The following is a 20,389-nucleotide window of genomic DNA, read 5'->3' as shown; positions in this document are numbered from 1 at the left end:
TAAAAATGCGCCGCAACTCACGTATATACATTGGATTATTTATAAATATGATTAATAAATAATAATCTCAATTACATTACATCGCGGAAGTTTGACTCGAATCCTGCATTATTTTCTTCTAATTCACTCCATCTGTCAAGCTGACTCTGGATCGCATTTCTCGGATCCCCTTTTCTAACGTGCGCCATACCCAAAGTACACCACGCAGAGAAGTACATCTTAGCAGAAAACATGCATTTAGCGACAAACACCATCGAACAAGTTAGCATACTCCCCCAAGATTTTCTAACCTACACCTTGCTTGAGTGAAGTGAACACAACGTGACAAACCGGTCTCTCGACTCTCGTATCTGCTGCCTTTCCGGTCTCCGCTCTCCAAAGCTTCACTTCGCCGTTCAAGGTTCACCCCATTTCCATATCGTTAAATAATAAAATTATACGCGCAGGTTAGTAAAATTATCTGTGGATATACTAACTTGCGCTAGAACGACCACGGAACGCAATGCCGCTTCGAGTTCGAGAGAGTGAGACACGACTAAACGAAACACTAGCACTCGACGCAAACGCAAGCGGCGCGTCGGATAATGGCCGGCAAATCGGCGCCTCTACTCCACTCGCCCGCAGCGTAATCGAAAACCAAGACCAATCCCTCCTTCAACCCTCTACAGCTTCTCCCACTTCGCCTCAGTAAATCATCAATGCACCCTACCGCCTGCACCAGAACCACCTTCTCACCAACTCCCACGCAGCAGAACCTAACTGTACTGTCGAGTCTCACCTGCGCCGGCAGCGGCGGGCTCTTCATCCGGCACCATTCTCCGAACCCACCGCTCTTCCTACGCCCATCGTACCTCCAGAATGAGAGCTCCACGGCATGGCTCGCGAGTACATAGATGTATCCCGCCGCGGCGCACGCTGCCACCACGCACCCCCCGCCGGGCACTGCACGGCTCCTCAACCATGCACGCGCCTCCACATCGTACAAATCCATGGAGCTGGCATATACGTGGGCTTCTGAGCCAACCCCACGTGTAGCTTCCGCGACTCCGCCTATCTTCAGCCCTCCGATCGAGTAGAACACCCCGTCGACAGCCGCGCCGATACAGCCATACCGTCGCCTTGGAGATTCCGCAGCGACACGCCACGTATCCGTCTCCGGGTCGTACTCCTCTACTGCCGAAGTGCGAGAAGCGCCGCCTCCGCCGGTGACGTAGATTTTGCCAGCAACTACGGCCGCGGCGAACTTCTTTCGCGGGAAAATCATTGGGGCCCTCGAGGTGATTACTCCAGTCCACGTATCGTATCGGATCGTAGCATTTCGGCCGATGATGTAGATGTGTCGGCCTATCGACGTCAAACGTGCGTGGGAGAACGATCCGTCGAAGATTTCTGGTGCGACCATCTCGACGGCTGGAAAGGAAGTGGTCCTCCATGAAGTTTCGTCTCCGATACGGTGCATTGCGGCGTACACGCCGTAATCAGTGAAGGCAACGGCGAAAACCGTCTGACGGAGATGGCCGAGATTGCGGCGTAGATCGTAGAATCCGGGAGAGTCGAGAAGTTGAGACCATTTTCTACAGACGAGAGAGACAGAGGGGAGGGAAGATGGGGAAACCCTAGATAGGCATTCGAGTAGGATGTCATCGGGGAGGAAAGGGAAGGTGGTTTCGTGCTTGTGGTGTCGGTTCTCCGGGCGACTCTCCTGAGGATTCTTATCAGATATTCGGGTAAGAAGGGTCGGCCCCCGTCGAGTTTCGTGCTGGGGATTGGGGAAGCAGGACTTCACAAGCCATGAGAAGCCACGAGAATTGCAGCTCTCGGCCATGGCTTGAGGAACGAGCAAGAAAGCGAGACAGCGAGCGAGAGAAAAGACTGTAATTTTTCCGATTTTACTGGGGATTTATAAAGGAGAAAACGTTCATGTCCTCCAAGATGTACGTAGGTTCGTACTCCCGATGGTCCCCACTTTGAATGGACTTTCTGAATTAGAGTAAGTTACGAGGAGCATCCAACGGCGAAGATTTAAGGAGAACGTACTTCTCTTCTCAAAGGTTTATTTATCTACATGCTTTTCTTCGGTTGAACGATACATAGAGGAAAATCAGAGGATGTTGGTTATTCTGTCATCTCAACAAAACTAACGCTTGGGATTACATGATCTACTCTTATTACGTGCGTAGAAATATGTTATCACTGCTCTCCAGAACGGGACAATAAACCTCCAGGAAACTGCCATTGTTTACGGAAGATGATTGGACAGTTTAGGTTCAGGAAGGAATCTCATCTCAACAATGGAGCGGGTCGGATCAATCCGGTAAGAAAGATGGGCTCTTAGCGTAGTTAAGTCTTCAGAGTGAAAACTGAAAACTGAGAATGTGAGAAGTCAGTAACTTGGGAATCGGGTCCGGGTAATATCATCCGAATGTCCGTACAGGGAGGGACCAATAATGGATCAGAGCTCGATTAATCATGTAATTTGTCTAGCTTAGAGGTAGAAAGGCTATAAGCCGAGAGTGAGAGATATGGGGGTCCATGATTCCAAGGCCCATGTCATTGTCAGGCTGAGTGTACCGAAAAGTCACGTGACCATGAGGAACTCATGCATGTGACCCAGTAGGAGACAAGGGAAAGGGCCCAGGCCAGCAAATAATAATACTCTCACGCTGTTTCCATGTGACCGTTCTATGGAGAAACTACAAAAGCCAACTGTGTCTCCCTCTTTTCTCTCATTTTTCCTCGCTGATATGATTCGGCGCACATACACCTCTCGATCTCGCTATTATTTATTGTTCGGGTAAATTGCTTGGACTTCGAGGATAGTATCTTTAGGTCTAGCTCTAGCAGTCTAGGGCCACATTAGGCCTAATTGTCGTCTAGGGCCTCACCATTTGCCACGTGTTGGATAATGGATGATCAGACAGAATGGACCACTTTCAAAATGGGGCCCACTCCCATTGCATCCTTGCTCCCTACACTAGAAATCAAATTTGTCTGACTTGGATCATGAGTCGAATGGTCCAACATTTTTAAGAACCGGACAGCAAAAAACCGTTTTGGGCTAATAGTTACCCGTTCTGATGGTCCAACCGTCCGGTCTGACCCAAGTCTAAGAACATTGCTAAAAATTGGTGGGACATCTTTTTATCTAGTAGTAGTACAATTATTGTATTTTGTAATGTGAATCTTTTGGGGGCCCATTGAATAGCTAACTGTGGAACATGTGGCAATTTATGGGTTCCAGATCATTTAGTTGGCCCTTGGCCCATATCCAAGCCTTTCCATTTCCCAAAACCTTCTCCATCATAGAGGTTTCTGAAAATGGACAAACCATTGTTGAGGGTTTTCACCTTTTTAAAGAGGATTCCTCCCCCAACCTTTGAACATTCTGAGCAAGAGAGCATGTATCTATCCTTTAACCTTCTGTCTCATAAAGCATTGGATTTTGATCAATATTCTAGGTGGAGAGATGCTAATCCAAACATGAGAAAGATACGGGATGCTTTATATATTATATAACAGTATGACCGTTTCTGTCATTCTACATTGGTTGTTGAGGTGTTTTAATGGCTACAAAGCCCTTACATAGCATTTCCCCTTGAGTTCAGATAATTAGATACACCAATATCCATATAAGGTAATTTACATGGACCACATTCGAGCCTACCTTCTCTTACTTGTCCCCACATGGAATCTCACTGTAGTTGAAGCCTCATCTTAGTAGTAAAAAGGTACTGTCCATTGGGTCATTATCATTTAGCTTCTAGCTACCATTGAGCATCATTTAATAGTAGATCATCACTTGGTTAATCTATATATATATAAAAAACAAAACGGTCAAGATTTTTTCTTTATTTTTTTTTATTTTTTTATTTTTTTATTCCATGTCATTTTTTAAACAACCAATGAGATGTACTTTCCAAATAGACTAAATAATCTCTTTCCTAAAATTTCTCCTAAACTACCTCCCCCACTTTATCTAAAATTATTTCTAATTCCTATTTATCTCCAAAATTATCTCTAATTTAGTAGAGTATTTCTCCCCTAAATGATCTCTAATTCCTATTTATCCTCTCCCCTACATTTATCTATATCTATCTAAAGAAAGTTTGGATTAAAAATTTTAAGAATTATTTAAATATTGTAACAAAATTATATAATAACTTTAAAATATTTGTTAAAAACATAAAAAATAATTTTATATTTTTAAAAAATATATCACGAAATTATGTATTAACAATTTAAATTATGTTTTTTTCTGGATTATCAATTTAAATGTTCTTCAAATATTTAATAATATGTAATAGCTTTAAATAAATAAAATTAAAATAAGAAAAAAATTAAATATTTTATAGATTATTTAAATATTTATCATAACTAGATTTTAAATAGTTAAAATAACGAAATTATATAATAAATTTAAAAAAAAATCAAAGTAGAAAATTAATTATAACATAATATTGAAATTAATAATAATTTAATATATTACAAAATTAATAATGAAATTATGTAATAATAGTATAAATTATGATTTTATGGATAATTAAATTCAATAAATAATTAATACTTTAAAATTTAAATATTTTACATATTATTTAAGTATTTAAATAAATAAATATTTTAAATAATAAAATATTTAACACAACTAGATTTTAAATACTTAAAATAAAGTAATTATGTAATAAATTTAAAATAAAATCCTGAAAATTAGAAAATAATTATAATATAATACTGGAATTAATAATAATTTAATATTTTTACACAATATTGTAAATAACTAATTTCAATTATATCAAGTAAAATTACAAGAAAATAACTTTCAAAAAAATATTTTTATTTATGACATTTTTAAACTCTTAATCTGTATTGATTATATAATTATATATTAAAATTAATATTTATTGCATTTTAGTAATTATTTATTGTTATACATAATAGGAATCCCCAGTTGGGGTCAGGGATGGGGATTGAGGTCCCTGTGTCACCCCAACCCCGATTATATATATATATATATATATATATATAAACATATTTAAAACATTACCTATAAGTTAAAATTTTTATTTATTTTAAATAAATTTATTTAAAAAATACTATTATCTGAAAACATTTTGGGGATTCGGGTCCCCATGGGGAACTCATCCCTGTCGAGGATCAGGGATGGGGATTAATTTCATAATCAAGATCGGGGACAGGGAATATGATCCCCACCCCGTTGCCATTCCTACACACCTTATAGTTTTACATATTTACTCAAACCTACCTTAAAGTTTTCACTTTACTAAAACATCCCATATATTTTACAACTTATTTACTTAACCAACCTTTCATTAAGGAGTGGTTGTTTTGCCATTAGACCCATGATTTTTTATTTCAAAAATACCCTTAACACTTTTTTTGTATAGAAAACAAAATTGACCAAATATAGCCAATAGAGTGGTTGTCGTGTTTTATTAAGGGCAAAATGATATTTTATTTTTATTTTCTTTTGATTAAATTTATTTAAATGAACATTAGGGTCAACACTGTCATTTTCCACTGTCATCTAATGAAAGATTGATTAAATCCATTGCAAATTATAAGTGATGTTTTAGTAAAATGCTAACTATATGGTAGATTTTAGTAAATCCATGAAACTATAAGAGGTATTTTAAAAAATGATCATTTCTATTATTTAACTTTCACTTAACAAATCATGTGCATCGCATGGGTCTCCACTAGTTAATGTATTAAATTGAACATGTTTTTGTTGCTAAACAAATTACCAGAAAAAAAAAAAGGAATTATAATTAGTCAAATTGGACCCAGGAAATTTTCCTTGGGGGCCCACTACACAGAAATCCCAAAAACTTTGATGGGCCAACCTTACACATGATAAGGCCTATGTTTGGTTTTTCAGAACTTTTGGTGGGCCATGCCTGCCCCTCTATCTAGTTATCTCTTTTCAAGAATCTCAACTTCTTATAAGTTATTAGCAATGGGCCAAAAAGTGTGCTCTGGAATTCTGAATACCAGGTTGGGCCATTTCCAACCCCTATTGTGTACTTTGTCTGAACATGGAGGCCCTACAGCTCAACCAGAACAAATCTGCAAACTTGCTGTATTGAATTCAAATGCCGGATTTAACATGTAGGTTTAAACAGTATAGAAATATTCTGCCTTGGTTAACCTTGCCAACTGTAAAAAATAAAAAAAAAATAAAGAAAAAACTTTACAAGAAACAACAAGGACAATACCTTTCATGGGTCTAAGAAGGAAGGAGTATAGAAACTTTGTTTCTTTCTTTATTTTTCTTTTCCTGTAAAGGTGTACAGAGTAAAGCTTACACTTGTTTGTAGAAAGAACTCAAAGAGAGAGGAGGGAGGAAGATTAGGGAGACATGCACAGGGAATGCACAGGAAAGATTGTCATTCATGTAAGGAGGCACTTGTTGCTGTCTCTCACATATCCTAAGCATCAGTGGTTTGTGTTTGAATCATCTTGCAGGTGCTTGAGGTGAAAAAAAAATGAAATAAAACCTCCCCCCCACCAGTCATTGGGTGGCTTTCATATTTCAGGCTGATTGTCAACCTAGTAGATTTCCAGTGTGGGACCATTAGCTAAAAAATTTTGAATTTTTTGATATTTGGGTGTTTTATGCTTTACCATTCAACTCAAGTAAATAGAATAATAACGCTTGGTCAAGAAAATGCCTTGAACAAATCAACTATAATTCAAAAACTAAGTTTAAAATGCAATCTTAGAATCTATCTCTTTCTAAGGGGATGTTTGGTACAGTGGTATTGTGTTGTCATTGCGTTTTGGATCGATCAAATACAAATTTATAAGAAGTACAAATATGTGTCATTTCAACATATATGTTGCCAAAAAAAAAATACAAACTTGTGAGAAATATGTTTTTCATATATATGTAAGTGTCATTTCAACTAGAAGAATGCATGCATGTGAGAAACATCAAATTTGATATTTTGGGTAAAAATAGATATTTGTATGATTAAAAAATTTCTCTCAAAAATTTATATTGATCAACTTAAAACATAACAGCAATGCAACACCACTGTACCAAACACCTCCTTATGTTAGTTTTAAGACAGTAGAAATATTAACGTTTTTAAAACTGATTCAGAGAATGAACTGGTCAGGGGTCCGGTTCCTGGGTCGAATGGTCTGACCGTTCGAACTGAATGATCAGCCCATTCTAACAAAAAAATAAAAATAATTAAAAAAACAAAAAATGGTTAAAACCGTTAAACGGTTCAACCGCCTGGGTCAGCAGTTCGCTGACCAATTCAACGTTTTTTTGCAAATGGTTTTGGGGAAAAATGGAACTAGTCATCTAACCGATTTTCGGTTTTTTCTGCTTCGATTGTCTGGTTTGGTCTGATTTTGAAAACCATGAGAAATATAGACAAAATATTAGCCTAAATATATGAATGCTCTATAAAATTAAGAAGCAAATTTGGACATAAAAGACAGAAATTGCGTTCTTCTTCCATTTCAATTTGTCAGTCACTCATCACCATCCACGAGAGAGAGAGAATCTTGTTGTGTAAGGTAAGACTAGGAAAATGAAAGAGAAAAGACTTGACATGAATAATAATTCATCACTTTGAGTACCATATTTTCCATAAAATCTTCACTAAGGCTAGAATCACTATCTATCGTGAAACATTGTTTTCAACTACTAATGGGCTATAATTACATCTAGGAATTGGGCAATAGATGTTGGAGTATTGTTTTTAGTTAATTCCATAAAATCTTCACCACTATACAGACCCCGTGCTAATATAGGTATTTTTGTTTGAGCCTCACTATACGTCACATATAATCCTTGCAACATCCTGCAGGCTGAGTTAATTTAGATTTAGAAACCAAAATTAGATTTCATTTGTTATTAAGCCTGTGTTTGGTTGTAATACAAATTTATTTGTATTGATGCAAAATTATGGTAGTGCAAATTATGATTTATTTTTATTTTAAAATTTATCTTATTTGGTTTGATTGCAATAAAAATGAAGTAAAATAAGACTTGAAACAGAATAAAGTAAAACCCAAAATAAAATTAAGCTAAAATTTACATTCTTTTCATTTGCACTCCCATGCATTTGTACTAGTTCAAATAAAATTGCATCGCAACCAAACACAGTCTAAGACTTAGTTTGGAAGGAGTACAAACACAAATATGTAGAGTTCAAAACCTTATATTTTGCATTATTTTGTATATATTTGTATTGTACATATTTATATTTATACTCTTTATTCCAAACTGAGCCTAAAAGATATGAACTAACTTTCCAACTTGAGTTAGGGAACAATGATAACATGATTTTAGAGTTAGAGTGGGACCCAAACAACTCTACATTTATGTTTTTTTTTAATCATTTACACCTTTTTTTCCCCAAGAGCGAGGTTAGCCACATGATTGAAAGAGAAACCTTCTTGTCTGAGGGATTTTCTCTGATATATTTATATTTAGATGATATGGGATATATTTTAAGCAAATTTAAAGAGGTAAATAAAATTATATACTCAAGTAAAGATTTTCACGATGTCCGTTGATTGTGAATGATTATAAAGCTCTTCATATCAGCATGCATGGAAGGAAACATTTCGATCTACACATTGTGTATACTTCTCTAAATTTAAGCATGAAAAGCATTTAAAACATATACGTTAAAGAAAGTAATCAAGTAATAGCCCAATAGCATTTGAAAGTAGATATGATGTAAAAGTGATTCATTTAACCAATTGATTCATTAGAGTGATGGGCTAGGTCTTGAATGGATTACATTTATCTAATTGATGAGTGTATTAAGAGGTGTTACTAGCATTAACCATCCAACCAATATTAATTCATTACAGTTCCATGCCCATATTTTGGTAACATTGTTGTTTCACATTTAGGACTTCAACTAACCCATAAGTGCGTCTTTAAGGTTTTTAACCTCATACTACTAGCTTTCAATAAGCCCACATAAAAGAGGAGGGAAGTATCAAGTTGGCAGCCAACATCTAAAATTTTTGTCAAACTCTTATGATCATGAAATCTTAATGGTCTTTTCGTGTTAAACAGAATCGAATGGTGAAACAAGACTCATGTAACTTACCTCACATGAGTTAGGGTTTGGGAGAAGGCATAGATGATGATAAATTGATGATGATGATGATAATTTGCACAGTTTTCAATTATAAAAGAGTCATCTAACCAAAACCAACAGTATAGGATCTATTAAAATTATAAACAACTGAAGAGTTAGGAATAGTCACACTTTGTCATTATACATAAATAGGAATCCAAGAAAAAGGTATATAGAAAATCAAGTAAACACATTAATAGTAACCGATAATGATTCATTTGGTAATATGAGTGTTCAGAGGTAATGAAACTAAATAAATAAAGTATGAGACAAGGAGTTGATAAAATGATGGCCTCTAATGGGCTGTCTCCTTTTACATGTAAGGGAGGGTAATATACATATTACTAATGGACCTGTAAGAAAGCAATGTACACCTAATGAAAGGTCAACTTCAGAGAAATGAACCCAACTTTGTTATATCCAATTTTATGGTTGGAATTACAAACAAATGTTACTCTTTTGCCTCCATTACCATGGAATTCTAGCCCTGAAGTTAATTAGGTTTTGTAACATGAGGGCTATGAAAGAATGGTAGGATTTATTGTATAGACACAAAAAAATGTTGCAGAATGTGAGGACGAATTTCAAAAATTTTCCTATCTTCTTTCAACTGGGAATCATATTCCCTAAATTTAGAATACAATATTTAAGGATCTTATTTGAACCATAATCGAACCAGATCTGAACCAAAAAAACAAGGGAGGAATTATACCTGATCCAAAGAAACAATATCTCCCAAAGTTGGTGTTCACGCCCAAAGAGGACACTAAGATCCGCTCCTGCTGAAGATGACACAGCAATGTGTGGAACGAAACCAGTAGAGTGTGTCCTACACACTGGATCCTTCACAAGAAGCCTTTAGAAACACTGAGCATCGAATCTTTTCAGTTCTTTCTGCTGATATCAAGAACTGATTTCTTGATTTCTTTTCTTCAAAGATCGAATCTTTTTAGAGAATGGCGGCGGCTGGAGGAGAACTCCTGAGATGAAGATGGCAAAGATTGTTTCTCTTCTCTTTGGAGTGTATGAGGTCCTATCTCAATTCGCAGTAAGTTTTCTTGCTCAAAATCCTAGGTTTGAATTCTGTTAATCCACTTAGGATTTCTCTTCTTACTTCTTGATTAAGAAATCTCCTAATCCCATTAAGAGTTATTCCAATCCAAATCAGTATCTGGATAGGGGATGATCTTAATCCTATCTACAGATTAGGTTAGCTTACTCCTAATCTTATCATGAGATTACCATATTCAAATCTTATTCGAATTTGGTCTCTTGGAGTGGATTAAGTTAAATGCCCAATCCCTTTACTAACCTTAATCTTAGATCTGCCCCTTAAGTGGGTGATCATATCAGCCCAATCCAAAATGTGCTTTTGGCCCATTTAGTAATCAATGCTCAATTGGTTTTCAATCTGTTGCCTAGTTGGGTTTCTTTGTATGGCATGGGACCCAAGAATTGATCTATACACCAGACACATGGGTTCGGCCCAACCTTTATTACAAGGCCTAGCTAAATTCACTAAGAAGCCCAGTGAATCCCTGAGCCCATCACATGGACCCTATGGGCCCAACACTTACACTAAGTGGTCCTTGGGCCAAGCCATCTTATAAAAACATAGGGACTGTGGGCAGATGCAAGATTAGCCCATCAGGTATTATCCTAAATGGCTTTACACTTAACCTCTCAGCCCATAATGATCAAACACTACCCAACAAGAGAGGACATATCCCTCGGCTACAAGGAACAGTGCTGCACTCTCTACTCACATGGATCCCGACAAGAGTGCATTCCCGATCATTACCTTTGTCCGACAAAGGGGCTGATCATGTCACTACGATCACTCACTCAGATGAATTCTCAGACTGTCCCAACATGCCCAGGTTTTAACCCCCGCAAAGGATCTCACTGATTGGCATATCAAAGACAGGCCAATCCAACATCTAGTGAAGTATCATAATCGAGTCTAGGGGTCAGGTGTAACTTTTTATTTTTGCCCATCTATCTCTAAGGTCTAGGGCAATACTGAAAATCTGGTCCGGTTCAAGGATTCGAGTAATCTCATATTGCACGTGCCTTGGGTCTTACCCTGGTGGCCGAGACAGGCCATCCCAACACTTGGTGGCACACCAATATCAGCCTTGGTAGGATAAATCTCCCCAGTTTTAGGGTCTTACACAGAATCATACCATACAACATGAATCAAACATGCACTTTATTTATTTACACTAAATGTCAAAAGTAAATCAAATCAGATTGAAGCTAAGGACATACAAAACTGTCTAACATGCTGACATTGTGATAATTTCATATCATCTATGTAAATATGAGATATAAAAAACTTGATTTCTGGAGGTTGGATTTCCTTTGTGTTAATGTCTAAATCATTACCTCAAAGAAGAAATGATAGGTTTGATTTTGTAAGAGGTGATCCAGACATGATTCAAATGTCTCATAATAATTAAAATACCCTTCTTTCTTTAATATAATAGATAATCTAAGAAAAAAAAAAGATTTAGTTTTTAGATATAAATCTATAAAAAAAACTTTTAGGGCCCATTTGATTTACGGTCAAAATCGGAATCGGAATAATCTATTCCCATAATTTGTTTGGTTCAGACAGGAATTGAAATGAAAAATAAAATCAACAAGAATGGGATTTCATTCCCAAGGGAGGGGGACAGAATGACCATAACCTCAAATAGGGTTGGGGGGAGGAGGAATACCATTCCACCAGAAATGGGAATGAGATTCAGATTCCACCCAACCAAATAGTTGAAATCGGAATAGCCTATTCCAGTTCCAATTCCAGACCCCTATTCCCACGAACCAAATGGACCCTTATTCCTTTCAAATATCAGATTTCAGTTCTATGAAACGCCACTGTATATTCCAGCCATGAGGTCAATAATAATATAAAATAGTAAAAAAAAAAAAACTGTTAATGTGTTACAAGGATCAACAGTTTAAAGATTAATGTGTTACAAGGATCTCTCTGATTAGATCAATGAGGAGTGGAATACACTGATTGGTGGCATTTCTCGCTAGTTTTTATATTTTGTCAGAATAACTTCACTGTATGTTGAAATTATATACCCGTGCATCCCTCTTCTTGCCTTGGTAGAGGGGTGTTGACTGAAACTGACTAAGAAAACAAGGCATAAGCCATGGATATATTTGCATAGAAGATGCATAAAAGACACCCCGTTTGGTCTAAAACATCACAACTGTTGGGTGGAAAATGATGAAAAGCTTCACCAACAATGAAAAGAGATTCCTTAATGATGCCCCAAGAGAATAAAGGAACCCTCCATATTGACCCAACTGGCTTTAAACACATGCATGTATCCATTTTTGAACAGCCAACTCAGCTGCCAGGTGTAAAGAATGAGGCATGAGTGGGACCCCTTTGCCTGTGTAAGGCAGTAATGGGCTACAAAATTTGAAAGGTTTTACCAAGAATAATAATGATGCTTGACTTTGGAGAATAAAGAGAGAATCGCTTTTGCTTTTACTTATGGTAGATAGATAGTATGGAAACTTTGAAGTGGAGGAGTTGATCAAGATCAACTTAAAACGGATTAGATGGGGACCGGTCCAAGACTGGACGGGCCCCACATGTGAACTCTTTGTTTAGCAATAAACTAGACGTGGGTAACATCGTGATAGCTACCCATCAACTAATAGCCTAAGCTATGAGGTAGAGGTCTCAAAGGCTATTGTCGAAAGTTCTACCAAACTCATGGTCGAAGTTTTGCCTTTGGGAAAAAGAGATTGCCACAGTTTTAGCTCAGCTTCCCCCAAAGATGTCAAAGACCTGGACCATTTAGATTTGCCAAAATGTAAGAGATTTGGAACATGCACTGAATGGGACTGGCCTTGGGGGCTCATCTGAACCAAATATTTCCAAATAGATAACTCCAAAAATCAGATGGCCGAGGCAAAGGTGGGCCTTGATTCTCATGGACCCAGTTGGTGAGATTGACACTTCTTGTGTGGACAATCGACCCTTTAAGGGTAATGGCCGGATGGGTTTTTGGGAAAATGTATGGACTATGGACTGATGCACCATAACTATAAAAGACACATGACTCCTTGATTAGGGATACAAGTCGGGTACCTGATTTGAAGACTTCACACTGCATCATGCTTAGGATTTCGGGTCCAATGAAAATTTAACAGTTGGCCAATCCAAATCCACACAAATTGCACCCTTATCCTTGATTGGACATTACGGGTGCAAGTCAGGTTGTATTAATTGAAAATTTTAACTACATTAGGGTTTTGCATCCATTCAAAATTTAACTATTGTTCAACCCAACCCGACCCAAGTTGCACTGCTGTGGGACATGAGGGTGCATGTGCAACTGGTAGAGAAGTATGGATCTGTTGTCTTGCATGGGTCCACTACAGCCCACCAGCCAGACGAGATGAAACTGGACTGGGCATGGTCGCAAAGAGGCTCTGCTAGAACAGTGAGGTGGTCTTTACAAGGCAATAAAAGAGAGAAAGCTCTCTTGGGCTTTATCTGAGCGGATTGGGTTGGGTAGACCGTCTTTGGTGTTATGACCACATATGTGGTCTTGAGTGATAAGATTTGTTACTTGGCCATTCAAATAAAATTTAATACTCATTAACAACTAAGATGGTGTTTGGAAGCGTGGGCGATTTTTGGGATAGATTTAAAAAAAATAAAAACGTTCATGTTTTCAAGACTTATTTTTTACAAAAAAATGCTTCTGTCATATAGGCAGTGAGTAACACTATGCTGTTTGGTAAGGTGATTTTTATCACCCTTTTTCATATGTGTGCTGACAGGTAAGCACCACATAGGATACACATCAGTTAACCATTGGGGGAAACAGTTCATTGATGCAATTTGGCATTTCTTGCATCGGTGGGGTCCCGATTTACAAGGCATGTCCAATTTTTCAATAAACGCCTGAATCAAACATTCATATATATGGGCATTTGTTGAAACGCCTATGTGGATCCTATGTGACACCGTTTTTTTGAAAAATGGTCATGGTTCCAAGCATCCCTTAAGTTGGGAAATTGAAAAAGATAAAGATAAAAGAAGTAAAGACAAGCTAAGCTTAACGTCAGGCTGTATTTATTTATATATGCATTGAGTATTGTCAAACTCAAGTATACTGGTCTCTGTAAAAGCCTCAAACCAGGTCCCACCCAAGCTATAAAAGTTGAAATCGGCTTCCATCAGGGCAAACCTGTGCCCACACTGTTCTAATAACCTTTCTTAACCTTACACTGGAATATCTCTCCATAAAATAATGTATACAAGTACAAAGATATTCTCAATACAAGACAGTAAAGACTGCTTGAACTGGCTTTGCCCTGATTGAACCCAAACTCTATAAAGGTAGGCTGGCAATAGTCATCGCCATACTTAAAGCATAGGTTGAGTTCGATCAGGTTCAGGTTTATCTCATGGATTCATTTACACCTCATCAGTTATTCTTATTTCAAGCACATCACTAAGGATCCGTCTGTTCAATCTAGATCTCCTGCCCACAAAAATCTTACCACACCTACTCACAAGCTACTACATCTTTACATTGGAAACATCTTTTCATGAATATAATAATATGTAAACACGTAAGATGTTCTCTGTACTAATGTGTGGATAAAAGTGAATAGGGTTTTTGTGGGTAGGAGATCATCCTCTAACCCTAAATGATGGTGGGATTTGATCCTCAGCTACAAATATCCGGAGATCCCACGGTTCCCACCGAAGCAGGAAGAAGCACCATCAGTTGATTACCTATAGCAAATTTGAACAGCCTAATTCTTCACCAAACAAATTACAATCCCGGCTTCATGTGTGAAAACATTTAGCTCTTTGCATTTTTGACACAAGTGTCCTTTCAAATATGCTATCATTGAATATGAAACCAACACTGTATTGAATGCTTCATTTTTTTTCTCCATCTAACGCTCAAACTTATTACATGTCCAACGGTTGGAAGCTTTAAGGACACTTGTGTCATAAATAAATTTAAGGAGCCAAGGTAAACTTGTTTATATGGGGCCCACCTTAAAAAACCAAAACTGCTGTGCTTCTGTGTTCCTCCCAAACAGTCACTAGGCCTATCAACAACACCTTAAAAAACCAAATACATCTGATGAATAATTAGATCAGGTTTTGATTTGACTTCCCATCCGATTAAAATTCGAATTTGATTGTAACTGTATTATTTATTGATTTTAATATACAAAAGTTACATAATTATATTTAAAATTATAAAAAATATATTTGTATATATAAATCTATATATATATATATATATATATATATAATAAATTTAATATTAAATTAAATCTAAATTCAATCCGAACTTATTATGATTCAAATTCAAATTCAATTGAATTTCAGATTGAATTCAGATACCAGTTTCAATAATTAGACCGGATTCAGATTTACAGCCCTAACAGTCACCTATCAATGGGATCCAACAATGGATCCTTCCAATAGCACTGCGCCTTCACCGTGTAAATACGGACCTCACATGGCAGTTTGTAGTTACATGCTTGAAGGTGTGTTTCTACTTTATATTACGGATTCAGCTATGGGCCCCGCTCATAGGTAGCCAGCAGATCCAGAGACGAGTGCTTCCAAGAAGGGAGGAGCCTAGTCATTGAACCCTGGTTTGCCCAATTGTTTGTTGACTACAGGTGATCCCCAATTGTTGATTTGTACCTACAAAAGCATTCCCATTTTTCTTTGCTGGTTCCCCATATGAACAAAGTTATGTTCCAATACAAAAATGTAGAGTTACATTTTGTATGTATTTATACTTTACATATTGATATATTTATATTTGTATTCCTTTCGAATTGAATCTTAATAACTTTTCTTTTGAACATTTGTTAAACTTTGAATGGGTCCAAATATGTGCCCAATATAGTTGAAATACTTTAACTCGGGCAACACAAATTAAACATCTAGAATTTTGTTTGACCCCACCTGGTACAGGTAGGATTCGATCTCAAGTCTCTGCTACTTGTCTACCTGGAAACATTACCAACTAGCAATTTGGCACTTTTGTTGTACACTTAGAATTAAGGGTGTCCACGGTTCGGTTAACTGAATCATGACACTTTTTTGTAAATCGAACCAGTGGTACCAGTTTTTCCAATTGTCCAAACCGAAACTGAACCAGTACCACCGGTTAACTGGTCTACTGGTTTCAGTTTTTGACCGGTTCAGTTCTTTGGTTCTTTGGTTTTTTATATTTATAATATATATTATACAAATATATGTATAATGTTATATAATAAATAATAAATGATATATAATATATTATAAATATTTGAAAAATATATGATAGATATAATATATTTATAAATAGATCATTATAAATATAATATAAGTATATATTTACATATAATACATAGAAAATATGTGACATATATTAAAAATATATATAAAATATACATAAAAATATATACCTGTCGATTCGGTTAACCATCAGTTTTTTTGTAGGCCAACCAAAAACTGAATCGGTCCTTCGGTTTTTCAAAAATCCCAAACCGATTGATTCAGTTAACCGCATTTTACGATTTAGTTTTTTATAGACACCCCTACTTAAAATTAGGAGTGCAACTTGAGCCAAATTGAATTGAGCATTTCTTAAATTTTGAATGGGCTTTAATGCAAATCTGGACTTTGTAGCAATACGATTTCTTTAAATCAAGCATCCTGATTTGCAACCGGCAGAACCACATTATTCATCCAAAAATGAATCTTTGTGCTAAAACTAATATTTCATTAATTCTTGTAATGTGCTTCTACAATTTAAAATTTGCATGCTAACCTTGTTATATGAATGATGAATCTTACTCAAATGTTATTTTCTTGACTAATAGTTAAGATGGTCGATCGGCATTTCTCTAAAATATGAGATTAGGATGCTACCCTTGTTATATGAATCTTACTTTGTTCTAAAACTAAGAATTTTAATTTTTTGTAATGTGTTTCTACAATTTCGAAATCGGATTTATTCCCCACAAAACCATTCTCATGCCGTCATCACTAGAGATGTTAATGATATTTGAAAGTCCAATTTTGAATTCAAGATTTGACATAATCAAATCAAATTCAAATAATTTGAATATTATAACCCGTTAAATTCGCATATCCTATTCATATCAGTTAGTTAAATCGGATTTGAATTTCTATATGATCTTATTCGATTTGATAAATATCCAAATTCAACTGAATATTTAATTCATATATATAATATATAAAATATTTAAATGTTGTATATAATTTATATACATAATTAAATTATATAAACAATTTATATCTTTATATACTTTATATAAATAAAATATTTATTTAATTATCTAAAATAATTAATTAGTCGAATTTAAATTGAATTGAACATTTGAATATTTAATCGAATTCAAATTCAAATATTCATTTTCAATATCTGTCGGATATTGAAGCGATCCGTTTACACCCCTAGTTATCAGAGCCCCTTGATGTTGTGCATTAGGAATATCTCCCCATGAATAAAAACATAAAGTACAGAGATGTTCTCAATGCAGTGAGCTGTGAGAATGGTGTGAAGACGGTTTCGTAAAGACTGAATCCAAATTCTAGAATTTCAGGCTTTTTGTGATATGGCCAGGCCTCTGTCCTCACCCTGATTCCCCTTTACATGTACTACATAATTCCAAAAATAAAAAATAAATGTAATTCTCTTCAAATTTTAGTTTTAACTTGAGTAGATCGACTGCTTAATAAGGTGTATATGCTGGGTGAACAGGTTGGGCTGACCTGATGGTATCTAAGCCCGGTCCATTGTAGATCAGCCTCAGGCTTTACAAATTAGTATGAGCAGACTCTACCAAGGCATATCAGGGATGTCAACGGATTGGATTTTGATTAGACCCCGTTTGAATCAAAATCAATTTGAATGGATTGGATGGACTAATAAGACATGTTGAATTGTACCAATTCAGAAGTAATAGTCTAAACTCTAAAATATTTATTAGATTGAATTGGACCTGGCCCATTTGTAATAGATTTATATTGGACTTAGTCAGATTGAACCAATATCCAATCCATTGGCATAAGATAAGTGCATAGATGTCATTGAACCAAATTTGGGTTGGGCCTAATCTAAATTGAAATCAATATGAACTGTTTGGACTGTCCAGACTGAATTGAATCAGTTCAGAATGGTCCAAAGTATTAAACGGATTGGATAGGACTGGCCCATATGTAATGGACTCATATGGGACCAGACCGATTGGACCAATATCCAGTCCATTGACAACCCTATTGTGATATTGGGCCAAAGAGTAATTTAAAAGCAAAGTTTAAAAAATAAAAGGAAAAAAATGGTGACTCTTACGGGAAAATATTTGGCTCCTACTTGGTTAGAGAACATGCATCCAACAAAAGGCATTTTATAAGTTAATTTCAAGAATTAGGGGTTTAGGGCATTAGGATTTAAGGCTGTGTTTGATTTGTATAGGTTTTCCTACATTTTTCCTTCAAACCAAACACAGCCTAAGTTTAAGGCTTTAGGATTTGAGGTTAGTTTTAGGATTTAGGGTTTAAATTTAAAAATACGTGATGGTGGGATGCTTTCATCCAACCATGGTAGGAACCAATTATCCGGCTCGATGTGTCATTAGCCAAATCAACAAATATTTGTAAAATAACATGTTAGGGGTTGATCTGAACCAGTACTGTGAATGAATCACTAGTATGACAATCCACATCAATGATGGGTTGAAAACACTGTCTCAAACCAACCGAGTGGTGGCTCAGTTGGTACATTAGCTAGGTAGTCCCAACGGATATGTGGAATCAATTTCCGCTATTACCACCTACAGTTAGAGGTGGTAGTGTGGGGTTCGATGATTGTTGGTCTCATGTATTTTATAACTAGTGTGGGGCATTATCATTGGTTCCACAGCCCACTAAACTTCTATTGGGTTCAATTAACCTAAACTCATCTCTGATCCAAATCTAAGCTCATAGGCTTTTCAGACCAAGATACTCATTCCCACAAAAGCTATTCTGAGATTCCTTTAACCTTCTATTTTTTGCTTATTTCCTACTACCAAACTCACCCTGCCCCAATTTAATGAAATAGAATTACTGAAGCCACACTAACCCCTGTTCACAGTGAAGGATATATTTCATTAAATTTCATCAACATAAATCTCAAGTTTCATATAGAGAAAAACATATTTTCAAGTATTCTTCTACAAGAGAGCGAGTGAAAGAAGAAAATCAGGTTATGTTGATCATCATCATCATCAAAGCTTTGTCCTAGTTATATAGGGTCGGCTACATCTTAAATCATTTTTTATTATTTCTACTCATATATTACATTCATGAAACCTAAAATAAAGGTTCACACGGCATAACCAATCAGAACTCACAAAAAGATTACAAGACTACATCTCAATGACCAACCCCAACATGGGCCTAATGCCATGTTAGGCTCATTTAATTAACTTGAACATGATCCTACACCCAATTAAAGGGCACCGAATCCTCTACTGGCCCAATGATATCGTGCCAACTCATTTAACTTAAAGACGGTATTTGTTAAAATTCCTTCCGATATAATATTTTTTTTGGTATTACCGCCCAAATTCTCTTCCGATATCACTGAATCAGTAGAGGATGAATCTGATCAAGGTGATTTACCATTTAACTAAATCCATTGAAATTCCCAAGTTCCTAATTATCGCTACATCCCAACAAATGCAGAATGGTGTGATTAACAAATCAAAACTCACAAAAAGATTATAATACAAACTATCTCCATAGAAAAATAAAATAAAAAATAAAACTTTTTCCTTAGGCAGAGTTAGGGAGTTCTTATTTGAAAAATAAGTATTTATTCTAATAAGTGTCCATAGGCATTTGATGAAAACGCACTTATTTCAAACAGGGGCAGTAGAGGTATTTCGAAAGGACATGGTGGGTCAAGACAGGTCAGAAAGAAATATAAACACTTATTGACATGGTGTTTGGAAGCATGGGAGCTTTTTGGGACCGATTTTTAAGAAAAAATGCCCAAGTTTCTAAGACCCGTTTTTTACAAAAAAAAAAAAAAAAAAAAAACGTTTCTACCACGTAGGCAGTGAGCAACACTATGCTGTTTGGTAAGGTGATTCTCATCACTATTTTTCATGTATATGCTGACAGGTAAGCACCACATAGGATACATCAGTCAACCGTTGGGGGAAACGGTTCACCGATGCAT

At 36.1% G+C, this 20,389-nt stretch overlaps 1 protein-coding gene across 1 annotated transcript; it reads right to left on the bottom strand.

Annotated features, from left to right (window-relative positions):
• Positions 1 to 26: 26 nt before the first annotated feature.
• LOC148845445 (Galactose oxidase/kelch repeat superfamily protein) lies at positions 27 to 2,687 on the bottom strand. Its single transcript, XM_088956192.1, has one exon. It carries the CDS (start codon positions 1,823 to 1,825, stop codon positions 548 to 550), a length of 1,278 nt encoding a protein of 425 aa, XP_088812318.1. The 5' UTR covers positions 1,826 to 2,687; the 3' UTR covers positions 27 to 547.
• Positions 2,688 to 20,389: the final 17,702 nt, after the last annotated feature.

The sequence above is a fragment of the Nelumbo lutea genome, chromosome 7 (assembly GCF_056320005.1).
Source record: "Nelumbo lutea isolate HS-2025 chromosome 7, American lotus-T2T, whole genome shotgun sequence".
Lineage (NCBI taxonomy): Eukaryota > Viridiplantae > Streptophyta > Magnoliopsida > Proteales > Nelumbonaceae > Nelumbo > Nelumbo lutea.
This window is presented reverse-complemented; position numbering and strand designations above follow the sequence as displayed.